Consider the following 26,260-nt stretch of genomic DNA (forward strand, 5'->3'; position numbering starts at 1 on the left):
TGCGCGGTGCAGATGATCAACGGTACTGCAGGGTTACGGCTTCTGCCTGGAGAAACCACCGTGGAAGTGCTTTGTGCCGTGATCAGCAGTTGAAGGGGGTTGTAATGAGTAGACCGGTCTCTAGAAATAGCCTGGAACATAAGCCAGGTAGCAACGACAACACATGCAAGAGTGGGTTTCTTGAGCACATCTTTGAAATGTGCAATTCCTTACGTTTTTTCTTATGCTCTCAGTGGTGAACTGTGGTTCAAATCCAGCAAGCTGCTTTTTATGCACAGGGATGCCCGGTGCAGTTTTTGCCCTCTTCACCTCCCACAGAATCTCCTAAGCCTTGCAAGAACTTTTGAAAATCATGGAGCACAATTATTATTATTTATTAAATTTCTACACTGTCCTTCATCTGAGGATCATAGGGAAGTTTAGAGTATAAAAAACAAAATAAATGATGATGATGATACCCTGCCCATCTGGCTGAGTTTCCCCAGTCACTCTGGGCGGCTCCCAACATAACAACAACAACAACAACAACAAAGTGACAAAAGATCAAACATTAAAAACTTCCCTAAAGAGGGCTACCTTCATATGTCTTCTAAAAGTCAGATAGTTGTTTATTTCCTTGACATCAGATGGGAGGGCGTTCCACAGGGTGGGTGCCACTACCGAGAAGGCCCTCTGCCTGGTTCCCTGTAACTTTACTTCTTGCAGTGAGGGAACTGTGAGAAGGCCCTCGGAGCTGCACCTCAGTGTCCAGGCTGAACGATGGGGATGCAGACGCTCCTTCAGGTATACTGGGCCTACCGTGTTTCTCCGAAAATAAGACACCATCTTATATTTATTGGTCCTAAAAACAACAACACGGTGGCTTATTTTCAGGGGGTGTCTTATTTTTTTTAATTACATGTCCAGCCTAGCCTCTTCCTTGGCCCCCTCTAGAACTGCGCCTATCACTATGTCTTATTTTCAGGGTATGGCTTATATTGTGCAAATGCTTAGGAATCCTGCTATGGTTTATTTTATGGGTATGTCTTATTTTAGGAGAAACAGGGTTGGTATACAACATTGTAACAAACAAAAATAATAACCTGCCCCCACCGCTTCAGTTTAAAAGGCTATAGATTGTTTAATTAGCCAAAGGCCTGTAAGAAGAGCAATGTTTTTGCCTGGTGCCTAAATGTATGTAAGGAAGGCTCCAGGCGAGCCTCCCTGGGGAGAGCATTCCATAAGCAGGGAGCCACTGCAGAAAAGGCCTGTTCTCGTGTTGCTGCCCTCACGGAGGAGGCACACGAAGAAGGGCCTCCGATGACAATTGCAGGGTCCAGGTTGGTTCCTAAGGGGAAAGGCGGTCCTTGAGGTATGCATGCAATGCTTTGCTATGGTCCAAGGTCTGATCCCTGGCTTTTCCAGTTAGGCTGGGAAAGATTCCTGCCTCCTGTCCAAAGAGAAGCTGCGTGTCTCAGTGGACAAGACCAAGCCAGATACACCAAGCATATTGCACAGAAGCTTTAAAGAACAGTATTTTATGCAGTATTTTATTTTGAGACGAGAGATGTTCAAATGCAATAGCTAATCTTTTCATAGCTATAAGCAATTCTTTGCTTATAGGATTTTTAAAAATGTTTTGTTTCTGGTATATTTGGATTTTTTAAAAAAACAAACAAACACAGTAGTGGTATAGTAAACCGAGAAATATGTTTTCTATTGTTTCAGAAACCCATCCTGGTTTCTTCGGTATCTTCGTGGTCTGTTGACAAGAAAGACTACACAACACTTGTTTTAATGCTAATGTCTCTTGCCCCTATAGAAGCCCAGGCCAGTGTAACACAAAGCCGTGATAGAAAAGATTTCTGTTTTTGTTTTCTTGCGTGCCTCATGTATTTAGACATTCCTAGAAAGCAGCCTAGGACCAGGAGTAGTGTTGAGATCATGATTTGGCTCAAAACTGGAAGCAGACTGGAACATTTTCTAGGTGCCCAGAATTGTGACCACTTAAGCTTTGAATAATTCACTTGGCTGCGGTTGTCAATGAACTCGGTGGGACCTCCTTCTGAGTAGACACGTATAGGATTGCACTGTAATAAAGTATCTGAGTATCAGTTTGCTGTGCGGAGTACTCATTGCATACTACTGGTTGATGCCCCCTTTTTATCCTGAACAAAGAAGTGTTACCCACTGCATTAACAGCAAGGGCACAGACAGAAGTCCCATGATGTAGTAGCTACCTTGGGTCAGTGCCTGGATAGGAGAACACCTTAATATCCTACCTGTGTTCCTTTTTGTTCCTAGGAGAAAAAGTAGAAGAGAGCTGATTACAATATTGTAGTCATTAAATTTCCTCTTTCGTACTTGATCCTCAATTTGTCATTACTGTATTGCTGTTCAGCCACAGTCTAACTTTCCCCCTTTGCCTTTCTCTTCCCAAATCTTCTCCCCAAACTCCACTACCTGCAGCAAGCTCCAAACGACGTGTCTCGTCCCATTCTCATCCAGGTAGCGGAATCTGCGTACAGGTTTGGCCTTGGCTCCATTGCTGGAGGTGAGTGAGGGAGCTGAGTGCACAAAAAAGAACTTTTGAGAAAACCTTTCCACTTGCTTCTCCTTTACCTGCCTTTCATTATATACAGTGCTCTGCAGCTTGTGACTAGGCTACCAAAAATGGCACGAGCTCTCCCTGGCTTTTTTGGTACTTCCCCCAGATTTAGGGGAGCCTTTCCAAACCTTCTGCCCTCCAGACCCATCTGGAGGGCACCAAGTTGGGGGAAGCTGATTTTGGGATTCTGTGGAGTGTGTTTTGTGAATTGCATATGGAGTTTGCAACGAAAATATTTCTAGTGGCGTGCTCCCAGTTGAGATTCCAGCCAGCTATACCCTTGTACAGGATACTCAGTTCCATCCTACCCCTTCACCAATTTTCCAATATCCTCCCACCCGCCCCAAGAGCCAGTCAGCATTCCATGCCCAGTGAGCATGGTCAATTCTCCCCCTATTTTTACTCACCCACACATGCTTTTTCAAACTTAGGGATGCCCCTGGCCCTGCTGATATCTCCCTCTTATGTGTGAATAGTGCAGGGACATTACGGTTCAAAGGATGGAAGGGCCCTGCGCCACTTCTGCAGAGAACTTGCAGGGTGGTGGCCCGTCTATGTACAAGCTTAGAATGAACCCGGTGCAATGAAGTTTGCAAGAGAAATGCTCTTTTAAAAAAAAAATATTATTGTGTTACTTCCATGTAGCTGTTGGAGCCACAGCAGTGTATCCCATTGACCTTGTGAAAACCCGGATGCAGAACCAGCGCTCCACTGGGTCATTTATCGGAGAGCTGATGTACAAGAACAGCTTTGATTGCTTTAAGAAAGTGCTACGCTATGAAGGGTTCTTTGGGCTCTACAGAGGTCAGTATCCCAAGTGTTGGTTTCCCCCCTAGTTTGGTGTGGGTTTACAAGAGAGAGACTTGCTGCTGGCATGGATTTCTATATCCCCCTGTTCAGAAGAACTTAACTCAGAATGAAAATTCTCCAGGATTGAGTTGTGGCGCCCAAAGAGGCATTTTATTGCCCTGATCACTCCCAGTATTGATTGGATCTCTTTCTCCAGCCCTGTCTGCCACAAGGCATCTACAGAAACGACGTGGGCTGCATTCCTAACCCCACTCACCTGGGAATAAGCTCCATTGAATTCAGTAGGACCCACTTATGAGTAGACACGGTTAGGATTTTTCCAAAAGTGTAAGATGGTAATAGTACCCTCTGGAACACCCTGTCTTGTGCAATTTGGGAGGTGTCAACTGGGGTGGGCTTTAAACGTCTGCTGAAAACGTATCTGTTTAGACAAGCTTTCCCTGACTCTTAAGAAATCTTTAGATCTCACTGTTCGGTGTTCTGTTTTTATACTCAGTTGGGTTTTATTGCAGCAGCTTAACATCTTCAATCAATTCCTGTTGGATTTTTGTGGTATCTTGATGTATTACGTTCACTCGGGTTTTTAAAAAGTTACATTCTGTCTTGGATGAGCCTCCTTAAGCAGCATATAAGTTATATAAATCAATAAGCCTTAGGAAAGCTTTTTACCTGCTGTTCAGAAGCCCTTGATTTTATCATCATCATCTCAGTTTGCTGTTGTGGACTGGGCTCATTGGTCTGTCTTAACTGGAAACAATAGTGGAGCTATGTGAAGTGCATAGCTGCTCCAAAGCCCGCAGATGCCGCCAGGAACATTTGGGGCCATCTGATGCTACATAATACCTTGCCATTAGCATATTTGTATGACACAAATAGCAAAAGTGGTCATGGTGTCAACAGTATAGCTTCAGAATAAACATAATAAATGGCTGCTGGTTATCATGAACCGGTGCATCAATTGCAGTGGCTGTACCTCTCTTGTAGAGGCAGGACCTGTGATCCACAGAAATGATATGCACACACAGGAGAAATTGCTTTGATGTTGCCAGCTGGCAAGTCCCATTGCCGAGGAAGGCAAGCCACTGTGAATTGTTCATACCACCCCAGTACAAGCATTTCCCTGCTGCTTCCTTTCCTCTCCAGAGACACCAGGAAACAGGGCGTGCTCACCAAAGCTTCTAAGATAAGCTCTGGGAACCACATTTGCAATGAGTAGCTGTAGCCATAGACAGAGCTATCTGTGCATACAGCAACATCTTTTAATACCTACCTCTGGAGGTGTCACTGCTGCCATTCCTTGCCTCCAGTAATACTGGGAAAGGAAAGAGTAAATGGATCTGCTTTGAATCAGTCTGGACTTCAGGACAATCTTATTTGAATCCCAAAGAGCAGGGACCAATGAACCAGGTTTTCCAGACCCTACCTGGTTTCTGGTGTAAGACTCTGACAACCTCTCAGGACACCGATCTTAAGGCAAGCAGACTTGGAACATAGAGAGATTCCAGTGTGAATCTGCCGAATCACGGCTTGTTGGGAAATTCAACTCTTTAACTACAGTGCCCTGGCTCCCACCCAGCACTGGTTCTAGGTGGCAAGGCTGCACCTTCCTGTTCAGGCTCCTGCTCAGTCTCTGCCTCCTCCCGTTCTTTCTCCTCCCTTGGCTGATCAAAGCCCTTGGCAGGCTCCGTCGAAGCTCTCCGCTCCACAGGAGGGTTGGAAAGGAGAGCCAGCATCCCTGCTCCTCTTTCCAAAGTGGTGGAAGTTAGGATGGAAAGGAGAAATTGTCCCCTCCTCTAACCTAGGCTCCCATCAACCCCCCTGCTTCTTCCTTCTCCTTAGCTTGCTGCATGTCCAACTCAGTTTTTTGTGACGCTTCTCTCCAGCCAAACCATCTGAGGCCAAGGTTTGTGCTTGTGTTTCCCAATCATGGTTTGGGAGGAACAAACCATGAGCGCTTCCATGCCCTGTGACCATTCAAAAAGCTGAAGGCCGGGGTACACTTGGGAACAATGTGGGTTGTTGCACAACGAAGGTGTAAATGGAGGGGAGTTGGCAGAAATTATGTTCCACCTTGTGCTTTCCATTCGCGCCAAAGTTCATTTGCATCTTCCTATGTATGTGAAGATCTTCAAGAAAGTGGTGAAAGCAGTATTCAAGTATTGTATCTCAAGTTACACCATTTCCAGCATCTTTAGTAGACTATATATTCCTAACAGAAGCTGTTAGTTAACAAACTGTAATCCAGGACTGTAACCCTGGTGTGTTAATTGTGGTTTTTTACAAACCAGTTTCATGGGATATTTTTTTAACACACAACTGTGGCTTGTTACAAACTGGAACTTGGAAGCCTTCAATCATTCACAAAAAAGAGAGGAGGGGGAGCACATGAGTCCAAGGTTGGCCATGCTCTTGGAAGGACCAAACATGTTTTGTCATTCCACCTGAATCTGGCATACGTCTAATGGACTGAGGTTGCCTTGGTTTCACACTTAAAATACTAAGGAGGTAAGCAGGAGTAATCAACATAGCCTGCTTCTGTGGGATGGGGGCTTAAATACACATAATAGGCACAATCCAAAGATGTGGCAAATGCTAAAATCCCATTAAAACCCAACAGGTTTTAAGTACTCCAGACTCTACTGGAGGTACAGAGCTATTTTGATTCCCACAATCACAATCACTGAGCAGGGAGACGATAAATGCAAGAGGAAATACAGTACTTTTTTTTATAGTAGTTTTCCAGCAACTCTGAGCTTGAAAGAAAACGAAAAACCAGACTTAGTGCCTTCTCAAATAGCAGGCAAAATAGTCGCTGCAAAATTGGTTTGCTCCAAAATCAAGCATAAACAGAAATCTCAAAAAGCTGATGCAAAAAGAGCAAAGTGGTGGAATAACCATAATGCTTCTTTATTCTCTCATCTGCCTTGAGACGCCTCTTGAAGTTTGTTCAGAAATAGTGAGCTGTGTTTTTTTTTTTACTCAAACATGAAAATATGTATAATTGTAAATTTTTGTTGTGTTGACTTTCTCAGAAATAGTTGCTTAAGCAAATTGCAAATAATCTTACAACATTTGTAAAATTAAGCTCCTCCTCTCTCTTTTTCCGTTTTGCAAAGAACATTTTATGCAGCACTTGGCTTTCAATCCTTTCTTCAAGATTGCGCAACAATCCGTAGCAGAAATTCAGCATCCAATGAAAGACTTACGCTACATGCTTGTTTATCATAGCGCTTGTAACGTTAAAAAAGCAAATATGTTCTGTATGGCTAGGTAAATAAACTGAGCTTAAATTTTAAATTTTAGTTCACCATTATGTGAACTTAAAATCAGCCACGAAGAACACAGGAATCTGCTTTATCCTGAGCAGACCATTACTCCGAAAATAAGCCATACCCCGAAAATAAGCCATACCCCGAAAATAAGCTATACCCCGAAAATAAGCCATCGTGATAGGCAGTTTAACCTTATAGGTTTAACCTTATAGGTTAAACTGTACCATACTTAATAATAATAATAATAAGACATCCCCTGAAAATAAGCCACCGTGTGTTTTTCTGAGGAAAAATAAATATAAGACGGTGTACTATTTTTGGAGAAACACGGTATGTCTCTGCCTGATTGCCTGGAGCTGTCTAAAGCTTAGAGCTGAGGTCTTCCCCAGCCAGGCCTGCTACCTGCTAACTGGAAATTCCAAGGATTGAACTGGGACCTTTTGCATGCAAACCATGTGCTTGACCACTGAGCTGTAGCTGCAAAATTACTTTGACGTGTCTTGGCCTGCTTTTTTTTCCTGTTAGCTATTTCCTTATGGCTGCACATCTTGTTGCAGGTGATAATTGAAGCACTTGGGAGTGTTAAAGTCATTTCTCTCTCACACTATTTCCACAACCTTTTCTTGAAACCCTACAATATTCAAAAGGGAATCTATGGAACAGGTGAAATGTTCAGCTGTTTTCAGCTGATGGGCTTTCTGGTCTTGTCTCTTGGCCACTGTGATGAAGAAGCTGTGTACCATCTTTGGTTTCTGGAGGTACAGTCTCTAGGTTTCTGAAGGTACAGCAACAAGCTAATGCATTGCTTCTGAATGAGCCCAAGGGAAATATGTAAAGGGCAGATTTCTGAATTGTGCTTCACCATTTACTCTGAATTCTAAGTCATTATAATGGAGATATATGGTGGTGTTTGAATAGCTGCAGTTCCGAACCATGATTATTTTGGGTTAGGTGGTTCAAAAAATCATAATGACGTGTCTAGATGCTCCCTTTGAACATAAGAGTAGAAAATTGCCCTAAAAATGGCCCTCCCTCTTTTTAGGTGGCAAACTTTGCATAGCTGTTTATTTGCCACCTTAATGATACGTTTTGTAATATATATTTTTGCTCCTTTTATATTTACAGGTCTTTTGCCACAATTATTGGGAGTAGCCCCAGAAAAGGCCATAAAACTTACTGTAAGTACAATGCAAAAACCTTTATCGTATATAATCTCTTATTTTTGTATCTTTGAATTTCCCAGTGAGAAGACTTAGGGGGTTGTTTGCTTAGAGCCTGCGTAAGTGCATACCTTCCTTTGATAAAGTCATACTTGCAGAATGCAGTCTGTGTTCATATTTGCCTCTGGGCACTGCAGATTGCATGGAGTGCGTTTCTGTGTGTTTTGGATGAGAGTCTAGCTAAAGCCCATCATCTAACAGCTTCATTTGAAATGTTCAGCTCAATAGCAGCCCCCTTCATCTTCGTTGCCTTGTACTTTAATATAAATAACTATGACATGGAGTGAAAACCTTATACATAAAAAGAAGTCCTGTTCATACATTTTCATGTTCCTTACATAACTTATTTCCTGTAGTGCTTAAAGTTGAAAAGCAACTAAGAAATCCATAAATACCAAATAACGATACTTTTAAACTTTAGTCTGAAATCTTGTGTGCACTATCTTCTTAGTAGTGAACTCAAAAATCATTGAAATGATGTTGAAATCATTACAACTTGTTTTCAAGATCAAGCTCCCACACAGACAGTGGAACATATTTGAAGAAATATTCAAAAATATTTAAGGCTAATGCTTAAACTAAGCTATTTTTTAAATAGATGAATATACCTGCTGATATATAAACTCTCCTACTGTGCTGTAAATGGAGCAGTCCTTTCTCTCTTTTCTAATTATACATGTGATATTGATGAAAGCCATAGAATTAATACTTATGGAAATTGGTATTCTTTTGTTAAAAGAATAATGGGACATGTTTTCTTCATTTGACTGAAATTTTGTTTTCCAAGGTAAACGATTTTATAAGAGACAAATTTATGGCGAGAGATGGCTCTGTTCCTTTTGCAGCAGAAATTGTCGCTGGTGGCTGTGTAAGTATCTTCTCTATATTTGTTTTATCTGAGATGCATTTATTAGGAACAGAAACACAAAGATTAAGCATTTAAGCTTACAAACCTATTGGTTCCTTTCTTAAGTAGTCAATTGAAGATGGCTCTTAAATGGTAACAGGTTGAGCATTTTGATTGCCTTTATTATTTAATTTAAGGGTTTAATAATTTTTGTTGTAATAACAAAAGTAATAGTAGTAGTAGTAATAACTGGTATTTTAAAGGTCCCCCTTTGCTAAAGTTACATACAATGTTGCTATATTTGTTATTATTATGCTTGTAATTATCTTGGCATTTTGAAAGTGCACTTGGTAAAATGATAGACTTGATTACATACAATGTAATACAATACAATGTTGTTGTTGCAATATTGGCAGTTTAATTGCTTGCTTGCAAACACTTACAGGCTTGCTTAAATACAATGTGTATTTGAAAGTTGGCTCAATGCACAAATTTGCCGCGGCACCTACTCTGCCTTGTCCGTCTCGTCTTCTTTGCCCCCCCTTGCCCACATTTCACCCACTAATGTTCCCATTCAGGCCATAATACCGGCTCTGCAAAATGACAAAAACGATTCGCGCTTGCTTGTTGCCATAGTGTTGTTAGGCTTTGTGATATTAACTGAGTGCATCGTGCGTTCCAAAATGTATAAAAGGCGCTCTTGTTTTGCAGTCCGTTTTGCCTTCCTGGGGTGGTATCTTACTGAACGACCTGCGTTCCATTCTCTCTAAGTGACAATATCCCTGCTGCTTAGTTTTGCAACATCAGCTTATATAATTATAACCAGCGCTTTATCGGGGAGTATTGATTTTATTCAAGCAATTAAAATAAATCCTTTGTACATGAAATGAACTCTTGTTCAAAGATGAGTGCCATTTTGAAGACAGAAAAGGCTGTTCATTTAAACTGGCTTTGATCATTGGGGCAGGGCAGGGCTGGTGGCGTTCCAAGCTGACTGGTAAATTTCTTGCTGTCATAAGAAGGATGAGGTCACTCTCTAAAGCAATTTATATCTCTGCTGAAAAGAACGTGGAAGTACAAAATCGGATCACAGCAAACAGTACCGTAATATCGGGAGAAGAAGAGACTCGCGCAGCTGTGCCTAGAGAAAGCAGTATATGTTCTTCAGTGGAGAAGCTTTCGCTTTGCACAATTCTCCTAAAAGTGGGGGCGATGTCTGCCTGTTTTGTTTGATCAGTGACCTGTCACACAGTGCCAAGTAGGCTCACCTGTTCTGTAACTGAAGGAGCGTTCAAGAAGCATTTTTCTTTTCTTTTCTTTTAAAAAAGGAAAGACCATGGACCCTTTTTTTGTTCGCAAGCACAAAATGCACAGTAATAAAACTTTAAATGAAATAAAATATTTGGGGATGCAGAAGAAAGATTTGCAAATGACCAAAAGCCCCATAGCAGACAGACAAAATATTATTATTATTATTATTATTATTATTATTATTATTATTATTATTCATTTTTATAGCACCATTTATGGCCAATTTACTTATTGTGTCAGTTTGTGCAGCTGATTGATTTTCCTAATTAATTCTAAATAGTGGATACTTTGCACACACACTTAGGAAAATAAAGTAATGGCACAGGTATCTTTTTAGTACCTTCTGATGGCTCAGTCATGTTCTGAAAGAGGACCATTTCATAGCCGTATTTTCAAAAAGTACTGTGTATGCTGAATCTTTCAGCCGGCATCCAGACTCTAAAATTAATTATGTGATTCTGCATAATTTCCTGGCAGTCAGTGTTTGGTGGCAAACAGCCCAGGGCTTTCTTTGAATTGAAGTGTTTAACTAGAGGGCAGACAACAGTGCCAGGTAGGTAGGATGAGACGTGTGTTGTCTCTTTATGGGTGGCCTTGTTTTGTTTATGTTCCAGTCAGCCTTTCAAAGTTGGCAGCATGGATAGAGATGGTAATTCCTCCATATTTATTTCATTTCATTTCATACTTATTTTTAAATCTTGTATCCTACCCTTCGTACATAGGTCCCGGTTTGTATTGTCTTTCTCTCTATATTGTCTTTCTCTCTCATTTTCCCTCGTTCTTCTAAACAGAGGCTTAACAAACCGGCAACAAAATGTTGAAGTGTGTGTGTGAAGTCTTTCTGTTCGGTGTGTTAATCAGCTGTGCTCCCTTCCCACCACCCTTTCAATGTTCCATTTTTTTCCTTCAACAGTAAGCAAGGGTCTTCTGTGGCCAGTCCTTATTGGGGTTAGTTTCCTCTGGAGGTGTTTTTGTACTTCTGCAGACCTCGGGGCTCTCTCTCAAGTCTGCTGATACTTCCCCCTTGGGGTGGATTGTGCTGTTTCGGCTGCATCAGCAACAGCACTCACACCTGAACATCAGAAATAAAGCCACTTGTTGACTGTGGTTGGTCTAGACCTAGGCCAGTGGATGATTAATTTTGAAAGCCTTACAGAGCTACGCAATAGGTATAGTTCTGCTGTTGTTGTTGTTTTACACGGTGCAGCTGCTGAGGCTACAGTTTGAAGGAAAAGAGGGGCTTCTTAATCCTTTTTCAGACTAAAACTGTCCCTTTTATACCCTCTGTCGTGAAAAGATACGGTTGCCACTTCTTTTTCCCTCCTGGGTGAGAAAAGCAGTTGGTGGAGGAAGGGAGAAAAATATGTCCTTCTGCAGGAAAGAAAACAACAGTGCAAAAAAGAAGCTTCTGTTTCCCCGCTCATGCTGCCCCCTTTTTAGATTTCTGCCTCATGAAAAAGAAAAAAGATTCCACGAAAGACTCACAGACTCTAGGTCACATAACAAATGGTTGCAAGTTCTGTCCTTAATTTTGACTTTTGCTGATTTTTACGCCAGTGAGATGGATTCATCCTACGGAGACGGAAGGAAGCAGCAATGCTGTCTTGGTGACTCCTTCCAGGCCTTCCAGTACACAAGCCCCTAAAATTATTATTATTATTATTAATATTATTAATTATTTTTATTAAGGATTTTTTTGGGTAACAAAGGTAGTGCAATGTCTCATTTTCCCCCCCTTCTTCTCCCATGTATCATTTTTACACATCAATTTTATAAAATTATTGAGTCTGGGATAATCATGAAGTCACCTGTTGAAGTATAACATAGGCAGGAGATAGGTGGAAACATACACTGGCTCCATTGTCCTCTGTTCAACAGGACAGCAGATTTTCATTTCAATATTCACTTGTCATATCTGCTCAGCAGTAGCTTGATTTGCAGTGCAGTCTTACGCATGTCTGCTTACAAGTGCAACCCACTGATTTCAGTGGGACTTAAGCCACAGCTAAGTGCATGTAGGACTGCTGCCTTAACGAGGGTTTTGTTTTGCCCTTAGCTTCCATTGTAATAAAGGTTTGGGGGTTTGTTTGCTTTTTATAAACGTATACTGATTCCAGCTAAGGAGTTGCTGTATGCCATGTTGGGTCCCCCCCCCCAAAACGAGAGACGGTGACATCGAGAATAGGAACAAGTGTTTCGAGAGGCTCAACAGGTATATTGTCCTTCTGGAATTTGGTTCGGTGTCACAAGCACAGTTGCGCTTTGCTGTTTGCGCTGCAGTTGACATTCCTTGACTTTTGAGTCACTGGGGAGCTCACCTTGCAGAATTAGTGAGAATTAGTACACATGGTTGACTTCTGCACTTGCAACCCACAAAGCTGCTTGTCTCAATGGAAAAAGCCGCCTTCAGTTGCAGTGAACTTATTTTCTTCGCTAGGGAAAATAAGAGGTTTTTGTTTCATGACCCCACGGTACTTAATACAGTTGACAGCCCAATTCCATCTTCTCATTAAAGAGACAAAAGGTGTCTTGGAAGGTTATTTTGATATTGGAAGTAGCGTAAGGAGGATTGATGTGCAAATTGCCCTGTTTAGTCACAAGTCTTGAAATGTTTCTCATCTTTAAGGTCATTTGGAGGGGGGGGACTTGTGCATTGTTAGTGTGGTAAGTTGCAAAGTGTTTGATGGCATGCTCTTTGCTCTGATAGCTTGATCCACAGTTTGCAAAAGTCTCATGGAGCTTCGAGCATAATTGCAACACACCCAGCCCTTTGCTTGAAGGGCTCTTTAGCTCGCCTAAAAATGGTGTGGGTACAGACTTGTGATCTGGGTGCACGCTAAGCCTGTGTGGTGTAGTGGTTAGGGTGTTGGACTAGGACCTGTGAGACCAGGGTTCAAATCCCCACTGAGCCATGGAGCTCATGGGGTGACCTTGGGCCAGCCACTACTTTCAGCATAGCAGAGATGTTGTGAGAATAATATGAGGGGAAGTGTGTATGCCACCTTTGGGCTGCTTGGAGGAAAAGTAAATTTAATGATAATATAAATACAGTAGTGTTTTGCATTTTAATTTCTCAGATGTAATTCCTTTTCACAGCAGATTACAGTATCATTTGATGTCTTTGCTAGAAGGCTTGGAGAGAAGCATTGTAGCTGGTTAAATGATAACCTGTTAAGAAAACACAGTGGCATTTAAGAAACACCAAACTTGTGTTGACTCTAATGGCATGTGTGGAAAGGATGCAAATAATCAAAGCAAATAGTTCTGAAAGTACACAAACAAGCTTGTCACTGAAGTTTTTGTTAACAATAGGAGGGCTAAACAGAAACAGTTTGTGCACTTCTGCTGTGCTGTCGAAATTCTAACACAGCACTTGATTAAAAACCAGTGGCACAATATTCTGGAAGAATGTGTGTTGTAAAGCAGTGTAACTAGGCATTTAGCCTGGACTTGTCATGCCCTGTTCACTCACATTTTATGGGGCATCCGCACAATGTCCCTGTCCCTGTGCTTATTGCATCTTTTTTACTTATTGTAGAAAGCCTGGGAGCTTTTAAGAAGTAAAAATAGTGCAACCTTCACAGGTATAGATGTTAGCAGTGATGCATCAGGCATGTTAGCGTATCACAGCTCAGCACACTTTCACTTTAACATGTAGGCATCATATTATAAACCTGTTGATTTTTTTAAAAATTGAATTTCCTGGGTACTCCTGTTTAAATATGGAAGTTTAAGCAAAATATGAAAGGGTGTTTAGCAATTTGCCATTATAAAGCTATTTTAAAAACAAAGAGAAATAAAGCCCTTTTTCATTCACCACTGTTTTAGGAACACGTTTCCTTCCTAATTAAACACTGCCACTCTAAACTTCCAACCCAAAGCAAATATTAAAACACTTCATTTTTTGACATTTCAGGGATTGTAATGGTCAATCGTGCTCAAATGAGAAGGTGTTTAGTGCCAAATGCTGTAAATGCTCTCTCTCTTTTTTAACAGTCTCAACTGTTCTCTCCCCGCCTGCCCTCTCTCATTTCACTGCTCAGGAGGAATGGGCTTTTGCCGCTGATATCAGCTATGCCATGCCTACTGGTGGCAATAGAACATAGGAGGACCATATAGACAGTGCAATATCCCTAATAGTAAATTTTCATTTCGTTTCATGGAAGGGCAACAATTTATTTGTATGTTCCACTTGTCTGGGAGCAGCCCTAACGTGATACAGTATTCCTTTCTTATTTTCTAAATTTAAGCAGCTGCCCACTTAAAAATCTTGCAGCAAGAAACACCTTCCATGTCTCTCTTAGAGAATCTTAAACACAACTGTATCGTAGGGTTTGCATGTATACTGGCAAAATGTATGCACCCTCAGAGACTCCTGGAGTCTGTGCCACCCCAGGGAGTGATTTTTGCAAGGATTTGAACTGGGCAACCTTGTTAGAAACATCTGCGTTTGGCACAAGGCATAAATAGCAAGAATGCTTATTGCATTTTATTTTATTTTTGCTTTTGTTTCCAAGCGAAGAGTTTTTGATACAGTTGGTGTAAAGTGTACTTTGGATATTGTTTCAAATCATTGCAAAACTCATGAGGATTGCAGCTTTTGTGATCCAGGTGGTTGGTTTTATTAAAAAAATTAATTTGGGGAATATGTGCCACTGTTGTGTGAAGAAAAATGAAAACTTTTGCAGTAAGCAAAGACCTTGTTCTGATAAGTCATTTGGCAGAAGTCTGCATTATGGATAAAATAAAACGCTGCACTTTATTCCAGGAGCGGGAAAGATACTTGTGGTGGAGTGTGTGTGTGTGTGTGTGTGTGTGTGTGTACACACAGTATTTAGGAAAGAAGTTGTTCCTCATTTGTGTGTGGAAAAATAATAATTCTTGTTCGGGGGGGGGGGGGAGAGATTTGAACTTCTCTAGGGAAGGGGAGTTTTCTGTAGTATAGCATATAGGAATATGCTGATACTCCATATGGAATATTGGCTTAGATAGCCAGATCCATTTCTGAGGTATAATCTGAGCAGCCTCAAGAACCTAGAATTTTGTTTTCACTTAGTAATTCATTCTCCTGAATGATTTAGGGATACAACACTGGTATCGACTGAAGTCTGTTATGTAGGAATGAGAGTGGTTATCTCTGGCAGGATTGAAGTTGCTTACGTGAGCCCATTTTTACCTTTGGGCTACATTTTTTATAAAAGTGTTGTTTCCTCTGCCACCCACCCTTTCTTTCTTTAAAAAAATGTTAAGCATCTTTTCATTTTAAAGGGGGGGGGAGAAGGCGCTGCTTTGAAAAATAGTTACTTCAAGCTTCTCTGCTGTCTGTTCATTATGAATTATTAGTTTTCAAATTTAATTTATAGCGTTGCTTGGTTTTTCACCAATTTCAAATGCAATCCAAAGTTTTAACTTTTACTAGAATACAATTTTTTTAATTTAAAAAACTGCCCCCCCCGTTCTTTCAGAAAATTAAAAGGGATACAGTCCCATGTGATATTCTAAAAGATACCAAATCTATCAGGAATTCATGTTTTTCTGCCATTTATCCTTTTATGGAGCTGTATCCCACCAGTCAAGCTATGCTTACCCAGTTTCTACAAGAGCCATACAAGGAGGTATTGCCACAAGATCTAAGACTGAAACGGAATATGTTTGTCACTATCTGTTAAAATTGCCCCATCTTATAATTTGCCAAGGAAGAAATTGCTTGGTGAGTTGTTAACTTCGGAGCCAGTACATTCTCATTTTTCAAATATAAAACATTCCTTACATTTCAGGTGGCCTGGAAAGCAGTGACAATTTTATGGAACCTCACCTGGGTAGCATAGCTGCCAAGTTATCCCTTTTTTAAAGGGATTTTCTCTTATGCTGAATAGGCTTCCTCGCGGGAAAAGGGAAAACTTGGCAGCTATGCTGGGTAGTTGCCAAGCTTGACAATCTGTACTAGAATGTATTATGGTTTAATATTGCATTTCATGGCATGCCGTTGCTGTTGTGTTAATGTTTGTTTGTTTGCTCCAAGTGATTGAAATCTTATTGCTGGACCACTAATAAGAACTGAATTAAGAAGAGAGAAATAGTTATGAAATGTTGTTGTTGTCTTTAAAAGGTTACCACAGTCTGCAAATGCTCAAATAAAGGCAAAGGGGTGGTGTCATAGATTTAATTCAGCTACCAGACCTTAAGACATGGAAGGTCTGTAAATCATTAAATGTTACTACTTCTTCTACTTGCAGTCAAAATAGACACATACTAGAGGCAGAGCCAAATGTTAACATATTTGACAAACCTGTGACTTAATTGCTTTTATAACATCAATCAAATAGGCTCCACTTTGATTTCTTGGCTCAGCTTCTGAAGAACTGCTATAGCTAATAAAGTGAAAAATATCAAGTCTTCTGTTTTTATAGCACAGAACTGGTCAGAGCTTGTAAATAAACTATATTTTTCCTACTTAGACATGCCGTTAGAAAATTAGAATGAGGAAATCTTAAATTTTTTCGTCTTTTTCCTCACTAAATTAAATCTATGCCGTGTTGGTAGAAATATTACTATTTCATATTGTTTAATTCCATGGTTTCGTACACCTTACCTTACCAGCTATTTTTTTTTTTTAAAGAGAAATCTTCAGCATTTTGTAAGCTAAAAATGTACTGCCAAAGTCCTTAAGTTGTGTGTTCATATTGTGCTGGGCTGATAAATCCCTTTTTGTTTTTTAAATTGTTTTTTTTAAAAAAAAATAAGAGGGGAGCATTCCTCAATTAAAAACAACAACAACAACAACAACAACCCTTTTCTAGTAATTTCAAAATGCAAGAATTGTGTAGTCACACTGGTTCTCTGCTTATGAAAATTTGAGTAGCAGAAAAGCAGAAAGAAGTGAGATGAGAAGATACCCGGTCAGGACTCTATTTTCTTCTATCTATCTATCTATCTATCTATCTATCTATCTATCTATCTATCTATTTCCTGCCTACACCTTTTCTTGAGAACTGGGATTCAAGGCAGCTCACAAAAATGAAAACAAACATGGATAAAACACAGAAACCTTTTTAAAAAGAAGAAGTTAAAAAGCAATTAATGTATAACAGAAATAAAATGATATAAAAATAGATTCATCAAATCTAGTAAACAATCTACAGGTAGTAAAAAAACAACAACAACCCAGTCAGTTGTCCCCCAAAGCCCACCAGCATAAAAACAGTCTTTACCTGCTGGTAGGACAACAAGGAGGGAGGCAGTCTAGCCTCTGTAGGAAGGAAGGCTCTCTAGGAATGCTCTGTCATTCAGAGGAGCCAAGATGGCTACAAGTTTCAGTGGACTAAAATGAGATTCCTTCTCTGCATGTACCACCCTGGTTAATAACTTTGCAAGTTGCTAACTTTGACCAATATTGTCATACTTTTTATTGAAGTCTGTGGTGCAGCTAGCTCTGTAGTTGCAGGCAGAGGTCTGTAGCTCCTCGCTCAAAAACAGGGTAGCCGCGTGATCTGCTTTAAAGAGGACAGTCCTCTTTTTGAAGACATCTTCTCTATCTGAAGGGCTTCCTGATCCACGTCTGGTTTAAAGAACCATGAAAAGAGAGCAGGGAGGGCCTTGTGGGTGCCTATCAAAAGTTTTCCACTAAGACAGCCGGCACGCACGGGTCAACTGATCACTGCATCCCCTACTATTGTGAGATACAGTGGTACCTCTACTTACAAATAACTCTACTTACGAATTTTTCTACTTACAAATGGAGCTCCATCCGCCATCTTGGATGTGGTTTAGATAGGATTTTTTCTACTTACGAATTTTTAGATAGGGTTGCTTCAACTTGCGAATTTTTTCTCCCAATGCATTCCTATGGGATTCGACTTACAATTTTTTTCAACTTACAAATGTGTGTTCGGAACACATTAAATTAGTAAGTAGAGGTACCACTGTATATTGTATTTCTGCTTAAATAACACTTATTAAAGAATTAGCACATGTACTGGTTTTTTGGGGGGGGGGCAAATACTTCTCCTATTCCCCACCCCCCATGCTTTAATGACAAATTTTCCCTATTTTTGCAGTGCCTATGTGGCCATCCTCTCAGTAATAACATTGTCGAGCAGGAAAATGTGTGGAGTGGAAAGGAGCTGCCAAAGTTATCGAAAGGCTGGATCTCCTAGTATTTGGAATTCCTTAGTATAGAACAAAAGGCAACTAAGTAGGGGCTTTTAAAAAAACAGAATTATCCTCTTTGGGGACTCCAGATACCCCTGACTAGCCATTCTTGGAAACAGAATGCAGGGTTCTTCCTAAATTATTTTGCTAGTCCATGCAACCTTGTTTTTTGAAAGATGTTCAGCTACAACCTTTAACTCACAAATTGGCTTTTCCCAGCGTTCAAGCTGCTCCCTCTATCTTTAACAAGGCAAATGCATCTATTGATTGCACTTAAATAAATGGTATTCTTCAAAACCTGAACTTCATTGTGTTTGCAGCCAATTCATCGGGGGTCCCTCCCTTCCAAGTCCAGAATTCTATGATTCGCAAAAGTTTGCTGTGTCCTCTCTGGAGTCTGAGGTGCAGGATATGGGAAGGGAAGAAGAAGCAGGAGGGGAGAAGAAGTTGCCTTTATCATTTCACGCTTTTCTCTTAGTTCAGTTGCGTGTAATGACCTGAGACCTTGTTTTTGAGTGGTGGGTCAAGCAAACAATCAAGTTTCTTTCCCTCCTAAATGGTAATTAAGGTGGTCACCAGCATTGTGGTAATATTTCCCTCCCCCCCTCCTAAGTGACAGAACACTCTTCTTTCAGACAAAGGAGAAATATCCGATTCCCTACCCCCTCCCCATTTCTCCTGGGGAGTGCAGAGAAAATATGATGAAGAAAGAAAGAAAGAAAGAAAGAGAAAGGAAGAATGATAGACACGTGTGTACAAGGCTATACTGCCATCGAGAGGTGTCTAGTGATATTGTGGTTTTCGTTTTGAAGTCAAGAGTTGTTACTGAAAAAGTGCAGAAACAAATTTCCATAAAAATACATATTAACCTACAGTAGAGAGTGGATAAGGCGACTTAGGGCTGTCGTGTTGTGTGGTCCTTGAATGCTGAAACAATTCAACATTGATCCTCATCTTGCTGTTCCATAAAAGTGTTCCAGCAATATTTATTATTTTAAAAACAGAGAGATATTTTAACTTTAAGTGCTTTTTTGTTTTTGTTTTTACTTTTTTTTAATCAAATCCTTGCATATATAATGTAGTTTATGGGATGTCGCCGAAGTCTCTGAAGCAGCAATGTTTTTGCGCAGGAGGGCTTTAAATTCCTGCAGGCTGCCATGACATAAACCCCTTTTCTTTTGTTTGTTTGCTTGTGAGTATAACATTCTGATCCCACTGTTCCTCCAGAAGCTCCTCGGAAGCCTCACAGCAATCTGTGAGGTAGGTTAGGACTGACAGATCTTGGCTTGCCCTGGGCCACCTAGTAAGCTTCCTCGTTGAGTAGCGATTTGGTCTTGCACCCAAACCCAACTTCCTGGCTCTGGGCTGGGGACCCGGGGACCCTCAACTTTAACTCCGGCAGCATGGCCAATAAGTAGGAATAATGGGAGCCCCATAACATCTGGAGTTTCACAGTTTTCCAATTCATGCTCTGCAGCATTGACATAATTAAATTTACCACCGTTGGTTAGGCCATGGCATTCCCATGTATTTGCCTCCAGAGTGATTTTGGACCAGTCACTGTCCCTCAGCCTAACGTACTTCACAGGGTTGATGTGTAGTTTGGGGTGTGAAATTGTGCTAATTGTGGAAGCCTTCCAGGACTTCAGCCTACCAATGGTAGAATAAGAGTTATAACGGTTTCCTCTTCACCATTACTGTGCATGTTGCTTTCGATAATTAAAAAAAACACCTCCTCAGACACCATCATGGTGCTTGGTCACAAACACATGAACAGAGTCAGTGCCACCCATGGGATGCCATGGGCTGTCCTCAGCCAGCCATGTATTTGAAGCGCAGGTGAAACTTAGGGATGGGGTGAACTCTGAAATTGCATATATTAAGCAAATGCGTTCAATCTGCTGATTCGATACTTTGCCGCTGCCAGGCAAAACAATGAAACTTCGAAATATAAATACATAAAGGCACGAGTTGCTTTAGCTGAGTCCCACTCAGAGTGGACCCGTTGAAAGGAATGCCCTTTGACTTCTGGTGTTTACTTCCATATCGATCGTTGTATTATCGGAAGCTTCCTTATACTGAGTCAGAGCATTAAGTCCATCAAGCTCAGTATTGTCTACTCTGGCTGGCAGCAGCTCTGCAGGGTTTCAGACAGCTGTGTCTGGGACCTTCTGTGTGCAAAGCAGGTGTAAACACCAGTTTACAGCTATAAGAGTAGATGGGCTGGTCTTAACTTTCAGAAAAGGCTGTAACGAAAAGGTGTGTTTTTCCTTGTCACCAGAAGCACCCAGCAGTTGGCAGCTGCCCTGGTCTCCATTGAGATGATATACATTGATAATTTGGGAATGGGTATATGGAGAATACTAGCTCAGTATTGTCCACAGTCACTGGCTATGTCTCTCCAGGATTTCAAACAGAAGAAACAGCGTGGGGAGGGGGCTTTTGCATGCAGAGTATACGATCCCCCACTAAACGTTCCCCTACCTGTATTTTCACTGTGGTAGGATTGCAGAGTTCCCAGACTTTTTGTTGGAAAGGGGCTGCAGTTCAGAGCTTCCGCGCAATTTGCTCTCCGCCTGGCATACTTAAGAGCCCCCATCATTTGTTTCATTATTTAAACGCAGCTCGCAAAGACTGCCACTTTCCAACAAGCTTGGTGGTATTTCACACACCAAACCTGCATTTTAAAATAATGCAGATTTTAAGAGCTGCTTAGCAGCCTGTTTCTGAAACTTCGGGAGGAATATCATTCTCGTCTTAATTATTTCAATATAGGCTTGGTATCCACAGTTGCAGCTCATTAAAATAAATAGAAGGAAATGGCTAATCGCATATATCAATTGTGGAAAATACTAGAGGAATGCCCAGGCTAGACTCAGAGTTGGGTTTTTGGCTGGAGATCAGAAACTAATGATTTGGCCTCTAATAACCCCAAGTAGTACCATTGATTTCAAAGGGATTTAAGACTTGAACTGTCATCCTTGCCTTGTTAACATAATCCATCTGCGTCAGATTCCCTCCATGTGTTTTGAGAAAATGCCTGCGAAGCCCCATGCGCTATGGGGATGGCACAGCAGAACAGATACGGCGTACTTCTCAGCATTCTTCCCACACAAGCACATTTAATACAACATTGTCTGCTATCGTTGGCAAGCATAGCAGTGTAACTCCGGGAGTATGAGTGCAGGCAAAACCAGCACAGGAAACCTCCAGAGGCACTTGTGTGTGACACAGGAGTTTCATCAGAGTCCCGCTCCCCTCTGTTGCCCTTCTGGTTTTCTTCCTTCTGTGGCCTCTGGCCAAGAGTGGGCACAGGCAGGTAAACAATCCATCATCTTCTGCTTCCTCTCAATTACTCTTGGGGACATTTTGAAAAATGGTGTCGTGCCTTATATCCAGGCTCACCGCGACAGAGCTCGAGGATTTGCTACTGCGCAGGGATGTATTTGCAAGGAAAACAAAACAAAAAAAAATACCTTCAACTGATCCACTGGGTCCAGGAGCCACACAAGCCCTGCAGCAACCCAGGGCACTTGTCCTTTCCCCTTTTGTATACCTCAGAGACTTGCTTTCCCCAGGACTTGGTGTCCAGCCCTGGGAGTCACAGAATCCCAGTGCAGGAGATGAATTTTCCCAGAGCTGGCTGGGTTTGAGGGAGAAGAGGGTAGGCTTTTTTCTTTTTCTTCCAGGACGACTGGTTTGCATCCCAAATCTTCCAAGCTTTTCCTAGTTGTCCTACTCAGGATTAGCTTTATTAGTGAGGCACTTTTGTCTGCTTAAGTATTGTTGTTTTAACGGGCTGTTGACAGTTCCTCGTGACTAACTACGCTAAGCAAAAAAACAAATGAAAGTAAGCTACCGAGTTCTTAAGGAAACTCTTGGTTTCCTAAAAAAATTCCTTCAGTAGCACCTTAAAGACCAACTAAGTTTTTATTTTGGTATGAGCTTTCGTGTGCATGCACACTTCTTCAGATACTTCTTCTTCTTGGTTTCCTGCTTGAGTTCTAGTGCTATCTGGAGCAAGTTGAATAAAGTAGGTCTGCCTTTTGCATAGAGAAATGATGTTCACATCAGATTAGCAGCAACTGAGTAAGATGCCATTTGAGGATATACAAACTTTCAGTTCAGTAACTTTTTTAAAAGCAGAGGAAATTAGTTGTTGTAAATACATATGTTCCACAGCGCTTTCTGTACGGGAGCCAAAACAGGGAGAGAGAGAAAGATTCTGCCAGATTTCCAGGCTGTGATAGATGCTGCCAGGCAGATTTCATTTCTTCTATTTAGTTAATAATTCAGCTTTGAAATGTCTCTACGGCTTGCTTTACTCTACTCCTGGCCTTCCAGAATCAGGGAAATAGATGTTACTGACTTCGTTTTAAGCAAAGCTGTGTGGAGGTCACCTTACAGTGGCGTATGTTTATCTAAGGGTCGTTTAGCTCGTTGTGTCTAACAGACCAGTAGCTTGCAATCCTTAAATCCGTTGCAATTAAAATGCATAATTAACATCAGTTCATTTTGCACTGCAGTTCGTCAAGCAACGTCACTGTGTCACCTCAATTCACCCCTATCCTTGTGAAGGCACCATTGAAGTATATGGAGACCTAGCAGTATTTGAAGAGTTCTTCCTTTCTGTACTTCACAGTGGAGACATGTTCACAGGGCCACTCACGTGTCTTCCTTTCCCCACTCCAGGCCGGAGCATCTCAAGTGATTTTCACAAACCCCCTGGAAATTGTCAAGATCCGCTTGCAAGTGGCTGGAGAGATCACGACGGGTCCACGCGTTAGTGCCCTTACTGTACTGCGGGACCTGGGATTTTTTGGCCTCTACAAGGTAAATACATCTTGGCTGTGAATGGAAGAGAATATGCTATTTGAAATGTTGTTTGAAACTTGCTCTTTTCAATAGTAGAAAGTGGCATAATTTTTAACAGTATCCAAAAACAAAGAAACGCCGGTGCCCAAAAATAACAGTGAAAGAAACCTCAGTCCCTGTAGCAAAAGCTGCTCATGTTTCTTTGAAATTTCTGCCAGGCTCACGTGGCTTAAAGGTCTTAATTCCAGAGTACCTCAGGGCCCATCAGCACAGCAACTAGACCTTGAACGTCATCAAGCAGTGTCCTCGTGTGCTTCTGCATTCTCCTGTTCCTTGGACTTGAGCCAATATACGTCTCAATTCTAAACACTGTTATTTAGAAGCAATCGCCTAGTCTCTGAGCAACACAATGCCGATCTGCTCTGGTATCACAGTAGTCCTTTGTTACCTCTTTGCCAGGGAGCCCCAGATAATGATGTCACCATTTCTGTAGCTGCCATTGGCTTAGCTGCTGTGATGCCTTGGAAGTTCTGGCCAATCTGACCGAGCCAGGTTGCTGTGCAATTAGGGGAAATTAGGAAACTTTATCTTCTGGACTCCCAAGGTCTATGTGTTGCCCTTAGAAGCACGCATGCACAATACTGTTGGGGAAGGGAGCTAGACTCTGAGAGCAGCAGAATGGGAGTGAGTTGAGGGCCCCTTCCCTCCAACCACTTTACTGCTCCCAGTTGCCCCCCGCAAAAAAGAAAAAAAACAGTTCATGAAAACCATGTGAACTACTATTGCATGCATTTGTGTATTACTTCTTGCTTGATCCTGGAATTGTTCCTAAGTACTGGTTGATACCTTACAACTCATCCTAATAGCTGCGTTCTAGTTAAATGTTGCCCATATGCCCCCCCTCCCCCAAAAGATATTTTTGTAGTTGCATGCTTTTCTTAGCCCTAGTGTGATATTAAAATTCTACCTATTTTTAAGGGGAATAAGGTGGGATGTCTTATTTAGATGGTGGGCCATGTTATAGAATCGTAGAACGGTAGAGTTGGAAGGAACCCGAGGGCCACCTCGTCCAGCCCCCTGCAAAGAAGGAATCTTTAGCCCAACATGGGGCTCAAACCCGCGATGATGAAATTAAGAGTCTCATGCTCTCCATACTGTGCTATTTGCTTTCCTGTGTGGTGATGGTAAAACCACTCCGCCAATACAAGAGCTAGTGCCACTAGCGGATGCTTTTCCTTCTATTAGCGGCAAGTCAAAGAAACACTCACCCATTCAAAAAAGTAGCTGTAGCTACTGCTGATAAATTCTCTTTTGGCTTGCCATGTAAACACATCTGACCAGAGTTAACATTGGTTACATACCAGCTTTGTTGTATATGTGCATACTAAACATTTGGAAGTCTTTAAAAGAGGAAGGAAGGAATGAAATCTGAAGGGATTCCATGTACATGTTGCTTCATGATTCAGTTGCGCCTATCAGAATTGCTTGTTACCAGGATAGCGAGGGAATTTGCATGCATGAGCTGTCTATTTTGTGTCTTTTCAGTCTGGAGAGCCCTAGCAGGGCCGTCTTTACCCGGGGGTGCAAGGGGTGCGGGGCACCCTGGCGCTGAATTCTGGGGAGCGCCAAATGTGTGCAGCTTCCCTCCCTCACGGCTGCGGGGATTACTCTCCTCCCGCAACAGCATGGGAGAGAGTTGCGCGCCCACCAACCATATGGCTGGTGGGCACGCCGCTTCTCCCCCACGCCACTATCTGTTATAGGATGACCTCATCTAATACATGGGGAAATATGGTAATTTGGGGGCGCTGGGTGGATCTTTGCACCCCGGCACCACATATGCTAAAGATGGCCCTGAGCGCTACGTTCATGGTAATAAATGGGAATTAATGTGGGGGGTGCCCCCCCCAATTGACTTGTTAGCATTTTAGCTGTCTTATTGCAGTCTTTTCTATGGAATAGTTCCCTTGAATTTGCATTATGGCACTGTTTGGGCAGGGAGAGACCAAAGGGGGGGGGGCGAACCTCAGGACAGGGGAATGGGGATCAAATTTTGGGCCCCAATCCTCTCTGTTCAGCCATCAGTACTGTCTCCAGGCCACCACACCTGCTGTAGGTTCCATGGCAGGAGAAAGGTGGAGGATAAATGTAAGAAAATAAGTGAAGGAAGGGGAATGTGTTAAATACTCCACATTCATGAGGCTGTGACTTTTTTTATATAAAAAAGGTAAAATTGTAGCTTTACTATAATTATAAAAAACTGTTATGCTTAACTATGAAAAAAACTCATAAGTGGCTTATGTATAATAAATTATGCATTCAAATTATTTGATAAAAGTTTAGAGTTAAAAACAATATTTTTAAAAAATCAAAATAGAAAAGAAACCAGAGCAGCTAAAAGCTGTATATTTCTCTGTGTAATTATGCACTTTCATCATCTTTTCGTATTTGTGCCAAAATAGATTTACAGGAAAGTAGATTACATTTAAACTGTTTGCAACAATGCCTTTTAATTGTTCTAACCCTGCCTGGGACCTTGGGGTGAAGGGTGAGTAAATAATAATAATAATAATAATAATAATAATAATAATTTCTTTTGGAAGTCATTTCCAGATTATAATTCTTAGTTAGAATGTGTATCACAATGTTTGTAATACTTACATCTTCTCATGGACAAAGTGTATTTGTTATAATTGCCTCCTCTGCCCACTTTTAACCACCAACCTTTTAAAAAATGCCATTTGAAGCGATTTGAATTATATATCATGTAACAGAATGGCATGTATTGTTAGTGTTATTCTTTATTTTAAAAATTAATACATTAAACACTTTCCAACATTCTTAGGATTTTTTGTTTAGTAATTTAACAAGAACATGTTTGTTAGCATGAAGGTTAACCTTTTAATTTATCATGTTATTTATGATAGGTATTCCTGTTAGAGGAATAGCTATTATCGGTAGATGAGGTTGCTTTTCCTGTTTTAACGCCTTTTTATTCAGCTTTCTGAATAGCTTTAGTCCTTTGTACTTTCCTCCAATTATCCAAGTTGTTTTAATTCATTTTAATTTTTTCTCAGAAACTTTAAAGCAAAGCTCCAGTGGGGTAGCCATGTTAGTCTGTTGCCGCGTAAAGGAGACTAATAAATTAGGTGCTGAGATGGACGCATAAATTGGCCTTAAAGTCTAATAAATTGTGTGTTTTGATAGACTGGAGTCCACTCTATCAGATGCATGAAGTGCAATCCTC

General features: G+C 41.2%; 1 protein-coding gene and 1 long non-coding RNA gene across 2 annotated transcripts in view; one reads left to right on the top strand and one right to left on the bottom strand.

The window, feature by feature from the left end:
• Nucleotides 1-26,260, top strand: part of SLC25A13 (solute carrier family 25 member 13) — a 110,496-nt gene that overhangs the window by 63,190 nt on the left and 21,046 nt on the right. The window contains exons 10-14 of the mRNA XM_035129397.3: nt 2,449-2,533; nt 3,233-3,391; nt 7,795-7,847; nt 8,677-8,757; nt 22,891-23,031. Coding sequence (XP_034985288.2) covers nt 2,449-2,533; nt 3,233-3,391; nt 7,795-7,847; nt 8,677-8,757; nt 22,891-23,031 — 519 coding nt within the window. The remainder of the gene's footprint in view (nt 1-2,448; nt 2,534-3,232; nt 3,392-7,794; nt 7,848-8,676; nt 8,758-22,890; nt 23,032-26,260) is intronic.
• On the bottom strand, nt 1,935-4,945 carry LOC148684245 (uncharacterized). The gene is made up of 4 exons (XR_015946356.1): nt 4,821-4,945; nt 2,443-2,546; nt 2,262-2,279; nt 1,935-2,069 (listed from the first exon to the last, which is right to left on the bottom strand). It is a non-coding gene; the product is annotated as an uncharacterized LOC148684245 (long non-coding RNA).

This window comes from Zootoca vivipara, chromosome 11 (assembly GCF_965207765.1).
Source record: "Zootoca vivipara chromosome 11, rZooViv2.hap1.1, whole genome shotgun sequence".
NCBI lineage: Eukaryota > Metazoa > Chordata > Lepidosauria > Squamata > Lacertidae > Zootoca > Zootoca vivipara.